This window comes from Vigna radiata, chromosome 8 (assembly GCF_000741045.1).
Source record: "Vigna radiata var. radiata cultivar VC1973A chromosome 8, Vradiata_ver6, whole genome shotgun sequence".
NCBI lineage: Eukaryota > Viridiplantae > Streptophyta > Magnoliopsida > Fabales > Fabaceae > Vigna > Vigna radiata.
The window spans coordinates 19,998,681-20,019,659 of NC_028358.1; the positions used below are offsets into that span (position 1 = coordinate 19,998,681).

The 20,979-nt window shown below is 37.3% G+C and overlaps 2 protein-coding genes across 2 annotated transcripts; one reads left to right on the forward strand and one right to left on the reverse strand.

Moving 5' to 3' along the window:
• Nucleotides 1-3,969: 3,969 nt before the first annotated feature.
• LOC106770341 lies at nt 3,970-5,472 on the reverse strand. The gene has a single exon (XM_014656155.1). The coding sequence runs from the start codon at nt 5,470-5,472 to the stop codon at nt 3,970-3,972; it is 1,503 nt and encodes a 500-aa protein (XP_014511641.1).
• Nucleotides 5,473-8,242: 2,770 nt separating this feature from the next.
• On the forward strand, nt 8,243-16,656 carry LOC106772321 (ABC transporter C family member 5). The gene is made up of 11 exons (XM_014658684.2): nt 8,243-10,918; nt 11,046-11,366; nt 11,473-11,559; nt 12,356-13,042; nt 13,138-13,302; nt 13,594-13,888; nt 14,064-14,278; nt 14,524-14,829; nt 15,038-15,101; nt 15,225-15,464; nt 16,047-16,656. The coding sequence occupies exons 1-11, from the start codon at nt 8,870-8,872 to the stop codon at nt 16,157-16,159; spliced, it is 4,542 nt and encodes a 1,513-aa protein (XP_014514170.1). The 5' UTR covers nt 8,243-8,869; the 3' UTR covers nt 16,160-16,656.
• The last annotated feature ends 4,323 nt before the right edge of the window (nt 16,657-20,979 follow it).

Below are 20,979 nucleotides of genomic sequence, written 5' to 3' on the forward strand. Positions count from 1 at the left end.
TTACAAAGTCAAAGATTTCATTAATAAACCTCGAAACCTCAAGCTTTAATTAATAATTTGCTATGATATGTGACCAATCTCTCACATAAGAAAGTATTTGGGCAATTAATTATTCGTTCAAAACTTTTACCTATTCTTAATGCATATAAATATATACGCTTTTTCCGTGGGCTTAAGGCAACTTTTTAAGTTGTTTTATGCCTTCAATCCCAAATTTATATGATATAAAATACAATTAATTATAATTAAATTACTTTTACCAATGTTTTTATGAATTTAATAATGACGTCACTAAAATTTTAATAGTATTCATGGTGATAAATACGTAATGTGTGACAAAGCCTAATTATGTTATTTTGCATGTGTTCGGAGAATATTTTCACATTACAAATAAAATAAAATAAAGTAAAGGAAGAATGAAGAAACATCTCACAATTTAATGTTAATTGTCTTATTCTAAAAGATAATCTATTCATTAATTTAAGTGCGACATCATTTTATATGGTTATTTTTTAAAATTGTTTATTATATTTCTAGATATTTTCATTTTGATAAAATAAATTTATAAAACTATTACATTTTTTCAAATAATTTGTTAGGAATGTTACTGAACCAGCACATTAACAAAGCATGCAGGTAAGTTTGGTAGAACAAGTATTTGATCTTTTACCTGATAAAAAAATACACTAATTAGTTAAAGATAAACTCACGTTAAATGCATCATGAAAACATTAACTCAAATTCATATATCATAATTAAGAATAAGGATAATGATACATAAATAACATTTTTTGACAAAATGACACTACCATGGACCAATCACACAATATAGAAAGAAGGAAAAAAAAAAAACACATTCTTCTTATCAAATATATTAGCTGTCTCATTTTGGACAGCATTAATTACTGCCAAAAATATGACAGTTTAATAAGAAAAGGTATTGTAAAAAATGTTAATCGTAAGTGATCAAAACGAAGAGGCTTGTAATCAAAACAGAGGTTTAGAGAAGGAACAAAATTTTATTAAGTCGTACGTGAAAGAATACAATATTGCGGTATATAAAGCTGAAACTAAAGGAACTAGTCAAAGACCGTTATGACAGTTTTAACAGTTACATTTTAAATCTCTCAACACACCCCTCTTAAAATGGAACTACTGAAATCTCTTAACTCCAAGTTTATCTCTAAGTTCTTCAAAGCGAGTTTGACGTAGAGCCTTGGTAAGAATATCAGCAGTTTGCTCTTCGGTTGAACAGTGCATCATTTCAAGTTTCCCTTTATTAACCTGTTCTCTTAGATAGTGAAACCTCGTCTCAATGTGTTTACTCCTGCCATGTGAGACAGGGTTTTTTTGCTAAACTGATTGCTGATTTGTTGTCGACCCAAAGCTGGATTGGTTTGCAACACTCAATTGACAATTCTTCCAGCATCGTGACAAGCCATGTGCTCTGGCGTGCAGTTTCAGTAGAAGCAACATATTCTGCCTCGTAGGATGACAAAGCCACGACGTTTTCCTTTCTCGAGCACCAGCTGAACGCTGATCCCATATACTTGAAGACATATCCGAAAGTGCTTCTCCTGTCAGTTTGGTCTCCACACCAGTCGGAGTCGCACCAAGCTTCCAATTTCCCTGTAGCTCCTTCAAATCTCTTAGGAAAGAATAGACCATACTCTGTAGTTCCCTTTAGGTAACGTAAAATGTGCTTGGCAGTTGAAAGATGTGTCTGTCTAGGGTCTCCCATAAACCTGCTCACCAATCCCACACTATAACATATATCAGGTCTACTATTACACACATACCTGAGTGACCCAACTATCTGCTTGTACAGAGTAGCGTCTATCTTCTTGTCACTGGGTTGAAGATCCAGTTTGATACTGGCTATCACAGGTATGTGCACACTATTGCAATTTTCCATGCCAAAGCGTTTCAGGATTTCGCCAATGTACCTCTTTTGGTGCACAAACATCCCTTCAGGTGTTCGATGAAATTCCAAGTCGAGGAAATATCCTAGGTTACCAAGGTCGGTCATCTCAAAGTCTCTTTTCATATTTGCTTTGAATTGGTCAATTGCTTCTCCATTGTTACCTATTATTAACAAATCATCAACATACAAACAAATAAGTATCGTACCTTGCTGTCCTGACTGCTTCACATATACTCCAAATTCAACTGTGCACTTCTGAAAACCATTCTTAGTCAGCCAAGCATTGATGTGTGTGTTCCAGGCTCGTGGAGCTTGTCTTAGCCTGTACAGAGCCTTGTTGAGCTTGAACACTTTCAATTCTTCACCTTTCTTCACAAATCTAGGAGGTTGTGTCACATACACTTCCTCTTCCAGCGGGCCATTTAAGAAGGCAGATTTTACGTCCATCTGACAGATTTCCCAGCCTCTTACAATTGCTATAGCTACCACAAGCCTTACGGTCTCTAACCTTGCTACTGGTGTAAACACGTCTGTAAAATCCACTCCAGGCTTTTGGAGAAAGCCTTTTGCAACCAATCTTGCCTTTAGCTTGGAGATGCTTCCGTCTGAATTTAGTTTTGTCTTGAATATCCATTTGACTTCTATCGGATGTTTGTGTTCAGGCAACTCTGTCATTGTCCAAGTACCATTCTTCTCAATTGCTTTCAATCCTTCTACCATTGCTTCCTTCCATTTCTCTGTTTTGATAGCTTGTTCCCAAGATAGTACCTCTGTATCAACTAGAAATGCACAATGAGAAATCTCACCTGTTTCTGTAATTTCACTGTCAGTGTAGATCTCATGATCCACTAGTCTTGTGGAAGGGAATCTGGTTCGTTGTGATTTCCTGATGTTGTTACCTTCTTCATTCGTAGTTGTATGATCACCAATTTCAACTCTCCTATCTTCTAACCAGCTGGGAACTATTCTGCTAGAACTTGAACCTGATTCCATTTCTTTCCAATCATAAGTTGTTGATTCATCAATGATAACATCCCTGCTGATTACAATCTCTTTCTTTCTCGGGTTGTACATCCTGTAGGCACCAGTGTTGTGATATCCGACTAGTATTAAGGATTCACTCTTGTCTTCAAGTTTTCTTCTCTTCTCATCTGGAATGTGTTTATGGCAGATTGATCCAAATATTTTTAGATGTTTTACTGATGGCTTAACTCCAGTCCACGCCTCTTCAGGAGTAGAGTCTGTTAAAGCTTTGGTTGGGCACCTATTCAGCAAGTAGGCTGCTGTAACAACCGCTTCTCCCAGAGATTGTGTGGTAGATCTTTTCCTTTTAGCAGGCATCGTGTCATTTCCACAAGAGTTCTGTTTCTCCTCTCGGCTAATCCATTGTGCTGTGGAGTGTAGGGTGCTGTAACTTCACGAACAATTCCTTTTTCCTCACAAAATTTGTTCATCTCGCCTGAATTAAACTCTCCCCCGCCATCAGTTCGAAGTAGCTTAACTTGCAGGGCAGATTGTCGCTCAACAAATGCACAGAATTTAACAAAATATGAGTAAACTTCTTTTTTTTCTTTTAACAGATATACCCATAATTTTCTTGTCCATTCATCAACAAAGAGGAGAAAATATTTATTACCTCCATACGTAGTTGTCTCAAATGGACCACAAACATCTGCATGCACGATTTCAAGTGGCTGTTTGGCTCGTTTTGGTGCAGATTTCCCAAACCTTGATCTGGTTTGTTTGCCCAGAATACACTCTTCACACAGCTTCTCTGGAACAGTTATCACTGGAACTCCTTTTACTAAATCCTTGCTATTTAGCAAGCTTAAACTTTTAAAGTTTAAGTGTCCTAGTCTGTAATGCCACTTCCAGCTTTCATCTTCAACGCCTATAGACGATAGACATTGTATGGTAGAAGCATTTAGATTAACTTTGAATGTTCGATTCTTGGCAATTGGAGCCTTGATTATCAGACGATCTTGTTTGTCAAAAATTTCTATTGAGTTGTTGTGCATATTCATGGTGTAGCCTTTTTCATGAAGCTATCCAAGACATAGTAAATTGCTCTTCATTGTGGGAACGAACAACACTTCATCCATGTAAGCAGTTTCACCATTCTTGCATGTGAGCAAGATTTTGCCAACTCCTTCTGCCATAACCGTGCTGTCATCTGCAAACCTTATCTTGCTTTTCTTCCTCGAATCTAACTCAACCAGCCAATCTCTTCTTCCAGTCATGTGGTTGGAGCATCCCGTGTCGAGATACCAACTCTGATCATTCTCCGCATGGTCTTGGTTATAGTTTNTNAACATAACGCGTCTGTCCTTTATTTTTCCTATTGCATGTTNTCCTTCATCTGCATGTGACACGATTTCAATGCATTTATTNTGTGTACCTGTTTGACAACANCTGTCCTTTATCTTTGACATGTCTTTCAGCCGTGTTGTGTTGTCTATAGGTAACGTGTAATCTACATTCTTGTAGCACATGTCCTTCGTCATCAGATCTTTATCTACTTTTCTGATTTTGCTTGCAACACCCATTAATACCACCAATTCAGATTCAGAATCATGGGCATCCTGTGCCAGATTTGCAGTATCACTACTTTTACCCTTTTGGNCCGACTCGTTGTGCCAGCAATCATACGAGTAGTGACCATACTTCTTGCAGGTGTAACACTGTATGTTCCGTTTATCTNTGCCTTTTCTGCCTCTACCTCTCGGACATCTACCGCCTCTGCTACCTCCATTCTCTCCATTTTNTTCANCGCTTTGTTCTGAGTATGTCACATTTCTTTCTCCATTTCGGCCACCACCACCACGCGGGCCACCACCACCACGCGATCTTCCTCTACCTCTGCCTCGGTTCTTGAAACCTGGTTTTGTTCTTGCTTGGAAAGCTTGATTCGTTGCTTGTGTCGCTTNTGCTTTCTCAACATTTTTNCTTTCCANCAGTCTCTGTTCATGGGCAACGAGGGAGTTCTGTAATTCCTCAATTTTCAGCGTTTCAAGATCTCTGCATTCTTCAATGGTGATTACTATATGATCATACTGTGGCGTTAGACTACGCAAAACTTTTTGGATGAGCTTTCTATCCTTTACCACTTTTCCGCAGGCTCTCATGTCATTGACAAGAGTTTGAATTCTACCCATGTATTCTATNACAGTTTCTTCTNNGCCCATGCCCANAAGCTCATATTGGCGCTNTAACGCTTGTANTCGCACCTCTTTGACTTTTCCCGTGTTCCCATATCCTTCTTGGAGGATATCCCAGGCTTCCTTGGCAGTAGACGCTTTAGAGATCTTTTGAAAGATGGTTGGAGAAACGCATTGATGAAGAAGCATTCTAGCTTTGCAATCCATATGACGCTCTTCTTTGCGAAGTTTCTTGGCTGCTACTGTATCATCTTCTTTGGTTTCTTTAATTCCCTGTTTCACGACTTCATCAACTTCTTGATACCCAAGAATCGCCTCCATTTTAACGCACCAGTCATCAAAGTCTTTTCCGTCGAAGACTGGGAGATTGTTGTGCATCATACTTGCCATCGTACCACTTCTTCTATCGTCACCAAAAAACTATGAATTTTCTTGGATCGAAACAAATGCTTTGGATACCACTGTTAATCGTAAGTGATCAAAACGCAGAGGCTTGTAATCAAAACAGAGGTTTAGAGAAGGAATAAAATTTTATTAAGTCGTACGTGAAAAATACAATATTGCGGTATATAAAGCTGAAACTAAAGGAACTAGTCAAAGACCGTTATGACAGTTTTAACAGTTACATTTTAAATCTCTCAACAAAAAAAAGGGTTAAATATGTTTTTAGTCCCTATACTCTGGGGCGATTTTGGTTTTAGTCCCTCTTTCAAACTAAGGTCCAATTTAGTCCTTCAACTTTAGAAAACTCTGGTTTTAGTCATTTTTACCAAATTTTTTTAACTTTATTTGTTGTTTCAAGCACGTTTTTCAGTTAACATTGAAACAAAAGTGTGTCAGACAGTGTAAACAATCCAAATACTATAATGAAACGGGTTTGAAACAACAAATAAAGTTAAAAAAATTTGGTAAAAAGGACTAAAACCAGAGTTTTCTAAAGTTGAAGGACTAAATTGGACCTTAGTTTGAAAGAGGGACTAAAACCAAAATCACCCCAAAGTATAGGGACTAAAAACATATTTAACCCTAAAAAAAAAACACAAACAATGGAAAGATTGTGAGATGGTATGTGCTGTAATTAATTTAACAGTTTCTATTATGGATAAAGATTGAACTTTTAATATATTAAACAAACATATTTTAATTATATTAAAAAAATAGAGAAATTGTATTTTTTTTGTCATTGTTTTTATTATTCTTTTACAGTGAATTGTTAATAAATTCATGTAAAAAAAATAGATTGCAATGAGATAAATTTATTTATTATAAAGTACAACTATAAAAATAGACAGTTTAAACTGAGAATAAAATTATAAAACCTGGTTAAAGCTCAATGCAATGTATTTTATTTTGATCTTAAAAGAAAAAGCTATGATCAGATGAACTTTCCGTCTTTATTACTTTTGTGGCAAAAGCCAGATGTGTTGTTTTAATATTCCTTAGGTGCTTTCATATTCACGTTGTGTTTAATGTGCACAAACAACCAACCAAATAAGTGAAAAGAAAGAGAACGAAAGAAAAGAATGGTGTGGCTGACGATTCATCCACTTAGTTTTGGCATGTCACCACCACTCTTTCTTTTTATATTCTGCATGATATGGCTCAATAGTTTTTTCTTCAACTTAATTTGATGAAGAATTAATTGAAGACGTGGTTTTCTTATGAGATATCCTCTAGATTTGATCCAACAAACCTAAGAACTGGAGTATTAACTACAAATGTCTCTCCCGTATAAATTCATCTTTGAATTGAATATTGTCATCCTAGTTGTCAAATTTGTATCATAGTATTTAACTTAGGTCGCAAAGACTGGAGCATCTCTTAATTACAAGTTTTCTCTAATCACCCTTTGCTTGAGTTGGATCAATCTCTTTTAAGAGTCCTAGCCTGAGACTTTCAAATAGATTGGTGGTTACGCAAGCTTGATGGTGATGAGAATATTGTGTACATATGATAGGTTTGATATGGTGAGATCGTGACTCTTCCTCCAAACTATATAACTCAAGTAAGTAGAAAGACTAGGATGATTTTTAGTGTGCTCTCAAGAGATATTGGCCCAACTTAAGATGAAGGGTAACTAGAGAAAACTTAAAAGAGTGCTTTAGTCTTGGTGACCTAAGCTAAGTAATATAACACAAATTTGACATACTCAATTCAAAGGTGAATTTACATGGAAGAGACACCTCTATTTATAAGTTTAGATAACGCGAAAGATATCTCCGAATTATAGAAACATAACCCTAATATTATAACTTTAAAACCAAAAAAAAAAAATTCCACTACCATTAAGAGAAATCTCCTATACTTCTAGACTCAAAACTTACACTACAACTCGATGTCCAAATACAATATTTAGAAAAACCCTAAACTATTTGACTCATTATACAAAGCCTAAAATAAATTTAAAACTCATATGATGAGTCATGATAATAAAAAAAAACTTAGATCTACCTTCTACGTATGACGCTAATTCTTCTTCTTGAATGTGTTGGACTCTAACTTAGGGATATGTCATCATTCTCACTCCTCAATGCTTCTATTTACCAAACATGTTGGCTGTGCTTTAAATTCTACATTAAAAAACACACCATCATGCCATCACAGTCACTCACCACATCATCCACCATTATCGGAATTCCACCACCATCACCAAACCTACACCACTCTTTACGTACCATCACAAGGTAAAGCACAAACAAACAAAACCGTCCCCTCCCTCTTGCCAACTAATTCTGCACATTCTTTTTACTAGTGAATGCAACAGTAAAATCACTATCAAACACCACCTAAGATGACACATGTTCAAAATCAATGGTAAAGCTTTTCCATTTAAGAATATTAATGATCAATGTGCATATATAGCTTTTCGGGTGGTAATAACTTAATTATCTTGCACCGTCTCATTTATATTCAGTGAATCAACTTTAAATGACACATTACAAGACATGTCGAGAATCTTAATAATGAAACATCACAAGACAACATGTCGATAATCTTAATAATGCTATGGAGAAATATAATAAATAATAGTAAAAGTGTAATAATAATAATAATGTCTTTGTAGTGAAGGTTAGTTATGTGAAATATGGTTTATTCTTTCTCATTGCCCTATATAATGGTTTAGAAAATTTCATTCCGAAATTCATTGGAGCAGATCTTAGAATGAAGTAACTGTAGTGACGAGTCGTTTCAATTGACCTTTTTGGCCCCGTTCACCGAAAGCAAAAATTTCTGGAGAATCTGGTAAAAAGTTTCCGATTCCCACACGGAACTAACTCGCTGTTAAACAACAACACGGAAGCATGGTTATTAATTAATCTGTTAGAAAGAAACAAGACATTATTAAAAAGGTGTAAGAGAGAGCCTCTTTCTCTCTCTTCGTTGTAATAGCATATGCTGCTACGCTTAGCCTACTCGTCACCATAATTCGTAGTCGCTGGTGATTGTCGTTTCAGCTTTTCTCTAGATCGCAATTGGGGTTGACAAACGAGTGCGTCACGTCACCATCGAATTCAGAAACCACCCGGGTGGGGAATTTTGTGTATTTTCCCATTGGCTGTCTTTTGTTGTCTACAAAATTTGATTTTCAGTGCGACCCCACTGCAACGCCAGCATCCTTATTTTCTCTTTCTTCGTCTAATGTGTTGTTGAAATAAACCTCTTTCTCTTTGTTTGCACGTCCATTTGGTTCTTCACATTCGCTGTATTCTGAGATGCCCCTTCTCTTCTATTCGGCTACTGGTTGCTCTCAATCCGTTTCTTCTTCATTAACGCACTGTTTTCTATAATGGGTGTCTCACGATATTTTCATGACGTTCTAGGATTGTCCGTGTTGGAACTTACGACAATCTGCGTGAACCTGACTTTTGTTCTTTTGTTTCTCTTTGTTGTCTCGGTGAGGCGTGCTATTGTGTACCAGGGTGGATTGCGATTTGGTAAAAATGGGAACAGTGGCAATGCCAGCCCAATCTGTAGTGTCATTGATGAAGAAACGCGTGGTGTTAGAATCAGTTTGGTGTTCAAGTTGTCAGTGGTGTCTTGTTTCTATATTTTCTTTGTGCATGTTTTGGCCTTGGGGTTCGAAGGGTGTGCTTTAGTTTGGGGTGAGGCTGACGTGGATTTGTCTCTTCTCTCTGTGCCTGCTGCACAGGGTTTGGCTTGGTTTGTGTGGAGCTTCTCGGTCTTGCATTGCAAGTTCAAGGGGTCAGAGAGGTTTCCAGTTTTGTTGAGAGTTTGGTGGTTTTTGTCCTTTGTTATTTGCTTGTGTACTTTGTACGTTGATGGGAGAGGGTTTTGGGAGGATGGTTCTCAACATCTATGTTCTCGTGCTGTCTCAAATGTTGCTGTCACTCCACCTCTTGCATTTTTGTTTGTGGTTGCAGTCAGGGGTGACACTGGTATAAGAGTTTGTCGGAACTCTGATCTTCAAGAGCCATTGCTTGTTGAGGAGGAACCCGGGTGTCTCAGGGTTACTCCTTATAGAGATGCTGGAATTTTTAGTTTGGTCACTCTTTCTTGGCTGAATCCACTTCTTTCAATTGGTGCTAAGAGACCACTTGAGCTTAAGGACATTCCACTTGTTGCACCAAGAGACAGAGCCAAGACTAGTTATAAGATTCTGAATTCTAATTGGGAGAGATTGAAGGCTGAAAATGACAATCCCTCTAAGCAGCCTTCTTTGGCTTGGGCGATTCTCAAGTCATTCTGGAAAGAGGCAGCTTTGAATGCTATCTTTGCTGGTTTGAATACTTTGGTGTCATATGTAGGTCCGTACATGATAAGTTACTTTGTGGATTACTTGGGTGGCAAGGAGACCTTCCCCAATGAGGGATATACCCTTGCTGGTATATTTTTTGCGGCGAAGCTTGTGGAGACTGTGACAACTAGGCAGTGGTATCTAGGAGTGGATATCTTGGGCATGCATGTTAGATCAGCCCTAACTGCTATGGTATATAGAAAGGGACTCAGACTCTCAAGCTCTGCCAAGCAAAGTCACACAAGTGGGGAGATTGTCAACTACATGGCTGTTGATGTTCAGAGGGTCGGGGACTTCTCTTGGTACCTTCATGATATGTGGATGCTTCCACTGCAGATTGTTCTTGCCCTTTTTATTCTGTATAAGAATGTCGGAATTGCTTCTATCGCAACATTGATTGCTACAATCGTTTCCATTGTTGTCACGGTTCCTGTGGCTAGGATACAAGAAGATTATCAGGACAAATTGATGGCTGCAAAGGATGAAAGGATGAGAAAGACATCAGAGTGTCTTAGGAATATGAGGATTCTCAAGCTCCAAGCTTGGGAGGACAGATACCGATTGAAGTTGGAGGAAATGCGTGGAGTAGAGTACAAGTGGCTAAGGAAAGCACTCTACTCTCAGGCTTTCATAACTTTCATATTCTGGAGCTCCCCTATATTTGTTTCAGCTGTCACTTTTGCTACTTGCATATTGTTGGGGGGCCAGTTGACTGCAGGTGGCGTTCTCTCTGCTCTAGCTACTTTCAGAATTCTCCAAGAACCTCTGAGGAATTTTCCTGACTTGGTGTCAACCATGGCTCAGACAAAAGTTTCTATTGATCGCATATCTACTTTCCTTCAGGATGAAGAATTGCAGGAAGATGCAACTATCATCATGCCGCGTGGCCTTTCTAACTTGGCCGTAGAAATCAGGGATGGTGTCTTCTGCTGGGACTCTTCTTTGCCTAGGCCTACTCTATCAGGAATACGTATGAAAGTGGAAAAGGGAATGAGCGTGGCTGTTTGTGGCATGGTCGGTTCTGGGAAGTCAAGTTTTCTTTCTTGCATTCTTGGAGAGATTCCCAAGCTGTCTGGTGAAGTACGTTATTCCTAAGGAGAGAATAATATTTTAAATCTTTATTTATATTTATGCATCGCTATTTGTCTATTTGAAATACTCTTGCTGTTTATGTCCGCTTTACCTGATGAATTGGATGATCCTGCAGGTAAAAGTGTGTGGATCTGTTGCATACGTCCCCCAATCTGCTTGGATTCAATCAGGAAATATAGAAGAAAATATCCTGTTTGGCTCCCCAATGGATAAAGCAAAGTACAAGAATGTTCTTCATGCTTGTTCACTGAAAAAGGATCTAGAGCTTTTCTCACATGGAGACCAGACAATCATTGGTGACAGAGGTATAAATTTGAGTGGTGGCCAGAAGCAGCGCGTTCAGCTTGCACGAGCACTCTACCAAGATGCTGATATTTACCTCCTTGATGATCCCTTCAGTGCAGTTGATGCCCACACTGGATCGGAATTATTTAGGGTTAGTTTTCTTAAGTTTGGAGTTAATGATGCTGTTTAAATGATTTTTTGGGCAGACAGTTTAAATGTACTTGATTTGGCTTAATCTATTTGTCGTGTAACTGCAGGAGTATGTATTGACAGCACTAGCAAACAAGACAGTTATTTTTGTGACTCATCAAGTTGAATTTCTCCCTTCTGCTAATATGATACTGGTATGGCCGTATTTGTCTGTCTTGCACATCCAACATTTATTCAGTAAAAGACCTGGATGATGTTTATATTTCATTTCAGGTGTTTTTGTTTTTAATCATTTTAAAAGTACATTTCAACTTTGCTCTCTACTGTTTCCCCTGATGGATTTTTTTCTCCCCCCATATCCTGGTTGGCTCTTAATTTTTTTCCTTTTATATTACAATCTGTTATTTCATAATACCTTCACTGTTTTGAATTATGGTTCTTATTTCCTTTACTATATTCAATATTCTGAAAAAAAGAAAATCAGAACTTGACAAGTATACACTGCCAAATCTTTACTACTTCAGACATGTCAAGGAAAGATATGTAAAACAACAGCAGTCAGTTTTAAGATTGAATATGCGATTTTCTTAATGTGATAATGTTATATATTGACATGAGATGTTGACAAGCTGTAAAAGCAAGGCGAGAGGAAAGTTATTACATCTATATGAAATTTTATCTGTGCACAGAATCGAGTGAAGCTGCTTGTTTGATAATGGAACTCTTTCTTGCCTCCCTCCCCTAATATTGTTCTGTTTTATGGAAGTTTGCTACTGAGTTACTCCAATCTATTGGTGTCATTATGGTGATTGAATGTTTTGCCAGTATTTTAAAAAAGCTTTCCTTTTCTTGTTTGGTAGATCATTGATTGATCCCTAGTCTCCCTTTATTTGTCAAATTGTGTAATTTACCTTTACCTATAAAGTTATTTTATTCTTCCAAGAATTCTCTTTTAGTTCTCTTTCTCACTTTATTTTTTCAATCTTGAAGGTTCTTAAAGAAGGTCATATCATACAGGCAGGAAAATATGATGATCTTTTACAAGCAGGAACAGATTTCAAAACTCTAGTTTCGGCTCACCATGAAGCAATAGAGGCCATGGATATTCCTAATCACTCAGTCGATTCAGATGAAAATGTACCTTTGGAGGAATCTACTATGAACAGTAAGACATCCATTTCTTCTGCAAATGATATTGACAGTTTGGCAAAGGAAGTTCAAGAGGGATCATCGGATCAGAAAGTAGTTAAGGAACAGAAGAAAGCAAAACGCTCAAGGAAAAAACAGCTTGTTCAGGAAGAGGAGAGGGTTAGAGGTAGAGTCAGCATGATGGTCTACTGGTCGTACATGGCTGCAGCATATAAAGGTTTATTGATTCCCCTCATAATCATGGCACAAACATTATTTCAGTTCCTCCAGATTGCTAGTAATTGGTGGATGGCTTGGGCAAATCCTCAAACTGACGGAGACCAGCCCAAAGTAACACCTACTGTTCTTCTTCTTGTGTACATGGCCCTCGCTTTTGGGAGCTCATGGTTTATTTTTGTAAGGGCTGTTCTCGTGGCTACATTTGGTCTAGCAGCTGCACAGAAGCTTTTTTTCAACATGCTTAGAAGCATTTTCCATGCACCAATGTCTTTCTTTGACTCTACACCAGCTGGGAGGATCTTGAATCGTGTAAGTTCTATTATTTATCCCCTTCACCTTGTGTTTTTGTTATTGTCTCTTTGTGTGTGGTGTGTATCATATAATGGGCTATTTGTATCCACCAGGTTTCAATTGATCAAAGTGTGGTAGATCTTGACATTCCATTTAGACTTGGAGGGTTTGCTTCATCAACAATACAGCTTATTGGAATTATTGCTGTAATGACAGATGTAACATGGCAAGTTTTGCTCCTTGTAGTCCCAATAGCTATTATTTGTTTGTGGATGCAGGTAACTAGAAATCGTCTTACGTTTTTGATCTTTAAAACTGCTTTCTTAAAAGAAACAGAAGAAAGTTGTGCTCTTAAGCCAAAATTGAAGTCATGAAAGATAGAATAAGGTCCATTTATTTGAGAAATATCAATTCATCTCTTTTTGGGAACAAATTATTCAAGGGAAAGGAAAAGACACAGTGAAAAAGGACTATAAATCCTTCAGTAATACATTGCATCTTTTCTTGTTTGTCTACTACCCTGAGTTGTGATTAAATGAAAATTTTGACCATCAATTAATTCCTTGCAGAAATACTACATGGCTTCCTCAAGGGAGCTGGTACGCATTGTGAGCATCCAGAAATCTCCAATTATACATCTTTTTGGTGAATCAATTGCGGGAGCAGCCACCATTAGAGGGTTTGGACAAGAAAAAAGGTTCATGAAGAGGAATCTCTATCTTCTGGATTGTTTTGCACGACCCTTCTTCTGTAGTCTTGCAGCTATTGAGTGGCTCTGCCTGCGGATGGAATTACTTTCAACCTTTGCATTTGCTTTCTGCCTGGTATTACTTGTTAGCCTTCCCCATGGAAGTATTGATCCCAGTGAGTATTTCATTCTGATTACTTGTTTTGTGTCCCTATTTTCACAAGTGATTTTGTCTATTCCTGGTATTACTTGCAAAGTGTGATAGGAAAGGGCACAAATTATGGTTTGAGATCATGCAGAAGGCAATAATTGATAACATCTGTTACTAATCACTGATACTTTTCTGTGAAGGCATGGCTGGACTTGCTGTAACGTATGGCCTAAATTTAAATGCACGTCTATCAAGATGGATACTCAGTTTTTGCAAACTAGAAAATAAAATTATATCCATTGAAAGAATTTATCAGTACAGCCAAGTTCCTACTGAAGCGCCAGCAGTTATTGAGGATTCTCGCCTTCCATCCTCATGGCCAGAGAATGGGACAATCCAATTAATTGATCTGAAGGTACCATGCTCAGCTTCACATTAGGAATTTTTTTGGTTTCTTTTGTCTATTTTGTCTTTAATTTCATCTTATGAAATTTTGTTTTCTTTTTATCCTTTTGTCTATTTATAGTTGAAATTATTGCAAGTTGCACACACTTTAGCATCTAAACCATGCTCTTAGCAATGTTACATGGACCAAAGGTTTTATAATGATTTTTCTACTGCAATTATCTCTCTCTCGTGATGATGGATCTCCTTTTGAAGGTACGTTACAAGGAAAATCTTCCTGTGGTGCTTCATGGAGTATCCTGCACATTTCCTGGTGGGAAGAAGATTGGAATAGTTGGTCGTACTGGCAGTGGCAAATCTACGTTGATTCAAGCACTATTTCGTTTGGTTGAACCAGAAGCAGGGAGTATCTTCATAGACAACATTAATATTTCAGCTATTGGCCTTCATGACCTTAGAAGCCATTTGAGTATCATACCACAAGATCCAACCTTATTTGAAGGCACCATTCGAGGAAATCTCGATCCACTTGAAGAGCACTCTGATAAAGAGATTTGGGAGGTATGTATTACTTGAATAATTATAATTTTTTAGAATTGCACAGTAAAAAATAAATCCTATTGCATTTGGGTTTCAAATGTGTACGTATGGTTTGAGATAGATATTAAATTGTTTTTTATAGAGAAAATGAGTACTATTATTACTAAAGTAGGAGTAGGACTGTTGGAGGTTACCTCTGCTTAATTGCTTTGAGTTTACCTTTTCACAGGCCCTAGATAAGTCTCAACTTGGTGAGATCATCCGTGAAACAGGGCGCAAGCTTGATATGCCAGGTAGGACCTCAACAACTGGAATATGCCTTTGTATCTTTTCTTTCCATACCCAATAAGAGTGACAGAGGAAAGGTTGTTTGGAATCACAAGTTGCTATGTTAAGAATTTTTTTAAAATCTGCAGTGCTGGAAAATGGAGATAATTGGAGTGTAGGGCAGCGGCAACTTGTTTCTTTGGGTCGAGCTCTGCTGAAGCAATCAAAGATACTTGTACTTGATGAAGCAACTGCATCAGTCGATACTGCTACTGATAATCTTATACAGAAGATAATTAGAAGGGAGTTTAGAGATTGCACTGTCTGCACTATTGCACATCGTATTCCTACTGTTATTGACAGTGATCTGGTGCTGGTACTCAGTGATGGTGCGTATATTGCATCTTTGGGAAATGGTTCGAATAAAGTAGCTTTCACATGCCAACTAAATGATGTAACTTGCAATCATTAAAAATAATTGACATCAATCGCAGATTCTGATTTGAAAACGCTATATCTAGTTATATTGTTTGTTCTAGATTAACTTAGGCTCAGTTTGAATAAAAGTTGTAAAAAGAATACTTATAGGAATATAAAATAAGAAAGTAAAATGAATTAAATGTATCTTGAGAGTTAAACAACATGTTTGTCTCAAATTTTATGTAGTTTTTTCTCATCTAACTCTTTGGTTCTTTAGTCAACAACGTACCCCAAAATGATCTGTCAGTAAATTTCTGAGTGGGTTGTATGTTGCCACATTTCTTTGCTCACTACTGATTGCTGCTAAATTAACTGTTAGGGTGCAACATGAATACATTTGATTCTTTTTCTGAACCCCCTTTTGTTGTACGGCACAAGAAGGAAATAAAACTCAAATGAGTTATAATATTGAGATATTGGGATGGTTGGATTGGTCTTGATTTTTATGGTTCAAATTTGGTGTTTATGAAGTCAAATTTGACATTTTACAGGTCGAGTTGCAGAGTTTGACACTCCACCAAGGCTATTAGAGAACAAGTCATCTATGTTTTTGAAGTTGGTGACTGAGTATTCATCACGGTCAAGTGGCATACCAGACTTTTAAACCAGATGAATATGCATCAAAACCTTCAATGTTGGAGGTAGAAAGAACTCAAGAACCTTCAGTGTCAGTGGCAGCACGAGCTCTAGACATTTCAAATGCTGAAACAATATTGATGCCTTAGTTGCTGCCATTGCTGCATTCAGCACATACCGAGACATAAAGTGAGCAGATACACATTAGTCCTTACGGATCAAGCACTCTCCAGTGGGAGGAACTGAATTTCCAGATTCAAAGCACCGTTAGTTGATTCAACTCCTTGACTTGGACAACATTGAGGATCCATGCATGATTGGCTTAGTTGTATAATACAGATAAGATGATTGGTCTTTCATGAAAGAAAACATGGGCGTCTGAATTGGTTTCAAATTTGAATAATGTTGAATAACACGCAGTTTTGAGATTGAGGCAGTAGGCTTTTGCACGCTTAGAAAAGTGTAGAGTTGGAACCAGTCTTTTGTATTACACTTTTTCTTGTTTATTTCAGAATTATTTTAGGCCATTCATTGTTGAAATTTTCCCCTTACCTTGGCTCCTTCCATTTTGTATTACACTTTTTCTTGTTTATTTCAGAATTATTTTAGGCCATTCATTGTTGAAATTTTCCCCTTACCTTGGCTCCTTCCATTTTGTATTACACTTTTTCTTGTTTATTTCAGAATTATTTTAGGCCATTCATTGTTGAAATTTTCCCCTTACCTTGGCTCCTTCCATTTTGTATTACACTTTTTCTTGTTTATTTCAGAATTATTTTAGGCCATTCATTGTTGAAATTTTCCCCTTACCTTGGCTCCTTCCATTTTGCTATTTGGCAATGTTAAATTAAATGTTTATGTAAGAAGGAAGAAAATAAGTAGTTAGTTGGTTGGTTAGGAGGTCCGGATGTTATAGTCTTCCTAATGGCCAGATTATATATAGTGGGTTTCGCTGTCATGGGAATGTTATGTTTTTGTTTGAGAAGATGGACATGATTTCTAGTCTTGTGTTAAGGGGAGGAAAGGTGTTCTTTGGTAAACTCCACAGTAGCGTTAAACAAGAGGTTTGGAGGGAGGGAAGGAAAGGAGTTCGGTCTTTGAAATATAGACGGCAATATGGCAAAATTGTGGAGTGGAAGAGTATCTGCAGGAATTTGAGATGTTGATATCACATATTGTTGATATGTCAGAAGAACAACTACTTGGGTGTTTTTTTACGGGGTTGCAGAGTGGGATTTGAAGTCAAATCCATCCACATGATCCCAAGGACTTGATGAGGGCTATGGAGAGTGCAAGAGATGTGGAAGATTTGTTTAAAGAAAGAAGATCAGGTAGAGGGAGTGACTACCGAATTAGTCATTCTAATTCCTAGTATCAAGGAGGCATGGGAGTTGTATCAAGAACTGAAACCTACAAAGGAGTTGGAAATTCTCAAAGCTCTTCTAGCAATATCAGTATTATCAGGAAAGAAGGAGAAAGGACTTTTGTGGGTTCCAAGGTTAAAGGAAATTCAGTGGTAAGTGTCAGGAGTCGTCGGGGCAATACTTCCCTTATCGTGAATACATAAGGAGGAGGGAACAAGGGAGATGTTTCCACTGTGGGGGAGCTTTCAGTCCAAGGCACCAATGTCCAGATAAAAGCTTAAGAGTAGTGATTTTGCATGATGAGGAGGAAGGAGGAAATGAAGAGGAAGAAAAGGAAGAACAAGTGGAGGACATGGAGCACAAAAGGATGGACTATCCATATTTTCTGCAAGAGGGTTAACACATATTAATATCATGAAGCTACAGGGATGGGTCAAGGAAATGAGAGTGCTAATATTAATAGACAGCGGAACTAGCCACAATTTTGTCTCCAGAAGATTAGTGGCTGAGTTAGGATTGCCAGTGGAAAACACACCTCCTTATTGTGTCAAACTGGGGATGGTCATAAGAAGCAAACCAGTGGATGCTACAAGGATGTAGAAATGCAATTGGAAGACCAAATAGTGAAAGAAACACTTTTCTTGTTTGAGCTAGGTGGAGTGAATATAATTTTAGGAGTAACCTGGTTAATGTCATTGGGGGAAGTTCAAGTCAACTGAAGAACCTTAACCATGTGCTTTAATGTAGCAGGGTAGCAAGTACATATAAGTGGAAATTATGCCCTCACAAAAAAGGTTGTAACACCGATATGTTGAAAGAAACAAAGATTGAAGCGATGACCTTGGTGTGGGAATTAAGGGAGATTACAGGGGGAGAAGGAAGAGGTATTCGGGAAAGTTTGTCTTTCAGGCAACGTGATGAATTGGAAGGGGTCATATAGGGATGTAACGGGGTTTTTAGGAAGCTTTGTAACTACCCCTAAGGGAGATTGATCATCAAATATCCTTTAAGGCAGGTGAAAATTTGGTTAATGTAAGACCCTACATATATCCACACTCACTGAAATCATAAATAAAAAAGGCAAGTGATAGGGATAAGAAGAGATGGTTAATTTATGAGAGAAGGAATAACAGCTTAATTGTCTAGGACAGTTAAGAGTGGGCGGGTGAGACTGTATAAATAGAGGCCCGTTAGAGGGGATAGGGGTTGTTGACTGATTTATTAGTTGACAGGTTCATACCTGTGAAGAGGATTAAGCCTTTGCATTCTTTTCTGTAAAGATACTATACTGTGAATAATATACCGATTTTCCTATATTTTGTGTCTTTTGGAGAGGAAGAGAGTTCTGGAATTAGGTTCCCAATTTAGGAACCTAACAGCAAGTGTATGAAATTCTCAGAACAAGAATAATCAAGCCTAGTAATAGGCTATACTCATGCCAAGGATTTTAGTCATATGAAGGATGGGAGTTAGAAGTTAGAAGTTTTGCATTGATTATCAGGCTCTAAACAAGACTATAATCCTTGATAAATTTCTTATACCTGTTATTAAGGAGATGCTAAATGAATTACATTAAGCTAAATATTTTTTGAAAGTTGACCTTAAAAGCTAGGTATTGTAAGACCCTTGAAAATAGTTGTAATTAAGATGTTATATTTTTTTAGAAATATAAAAAACTTTATGTATAATACTACAGTAAAATAAGTATAATGCTATAGTGAAATATGTAAAGTGCTACAATGAGAATATCTCGTGAATCATGTGTTGCTACTGTACTGCTACAGTGAAATGTAGTACAACTACAGTACTGTTACAATAAAATGTAGTACAACTACAGTACTGCTATAGTAACCCTAACTTCAACTATAAATAGGGGTGAGGAAATGAAGTTTTTCACAAAAGGAGTGGAATTGAGTACAAGATTCATAGAAAATAATGAGATTCGAGGGCTAGAATCTAAGTGTTAGAGAAGGTAGAAAGAGCTTATGAAGAGGTGTTCTTCATCTAGGAAGAAGAGAATCAGGTAAGAGGAGCTAACCTTCCTCGATTCTTATTTTGTAAATAAGTAGTAATGGTTTAATACTGTTGTGGTGAAAAAGGGAACTACTATTACTATTGTTATTCTGTGTGAATTTAGGTGATGAAAATTGTCTATAATCTTGTATTGAATCTGTGAATATGTAAATGCTAATATTATAAGTAGATGTTAAATTAATTTTTCCCTATGATCCATATTAGATTGATGCCTTGGGATGATAATAATGTGAAATTTGTGAAAGTTAGTTGTGTTGAGATTGTTGACAACACAATTTCTATATCAATCTAGTTTTTTATGATGACAACACATTGCTTAATAGCATGCATATGTTGTTTGTTGTTATTACATGTTCTTATGCAAATTGATTGTTATATCTGTGATAATGACTTTGGCAAGTGCACCAAATAGTTCAAGTAATAAAACCGGTAAGACCAGGTATCGTTTTCCCAAGAGACTCGTAATACTAGAAAATTATGTGATTAACAACTCATTAAGACTCAAGAACATAACATTCATTCAAGAATGTGTGCAAAAAGATAAATTCACAAGTAATTACAAGGTTGGACTTTGGTCTTGAAGGCACTTAGAAATGGAAAATACTAGAAATGGAATGAAATGTCAATGTTAAGATTAGATTTCACCAATTCACTCTTGTGTATAACCAATTTCATCTCCTTCCTATCAATTTACTAAAGTCAATCAACTAAAACACTCTAACCCTAATCCCTTAGATGAAAGAGCCTAGGTTTTCCCTATCAATCCCTTAGAAAATATAACAAGCAAACCCACATTAAGAACTAAGATCTAAGACAACATGCGAATCATATCCCATCCCTGGCTCAATGACCCACAAGGACTCTTGTTTCAGTTCAAGATTTCACATCCCATTCTTGGCTCAATGAAACCCCAAAATCAAGTCATGAACGTCCCCATTACATGCAAGCTTTAAGATCGGAAACAAGGATACTAGTAAAAGATAGAAAAGGCATATATAAATACAAATCAATCATTCATTACGCAAGAGTTCATGGGCTACATCTAACCCTAACAAGATGAATCTGGTTCTCCATTTCCATGGAGAACCCTAAAGCTTACAAACATGGAAGATGGAAGAAGAAGGAGACCCAAAGGAAGAGGAGGAGATGTTCCCACAAGCTCCTCGCACCCTCCATGAGCTCCAGCCGTGAAATCGCACCTCCAAAGAACCAAAGACCCCTTTTTCTTTCTGCCTCCTGAGTATATATACTGCCCGAATTCTCGCTTCAGCTAAACTATTCTCGCTTAAGCGAAAATAAACTCCTTGGAGAAGATATTCATTCTCGCTTAAGCTAAATTATTCTCGCTTAAGCGAAAATGACTTTTAAATCAATGGCTTCCTGGATCACCGAGGCTCTTCAATGTAATGGAGGATCTTCCTAACATCAAAATAGATCAAAAACAAGGGAT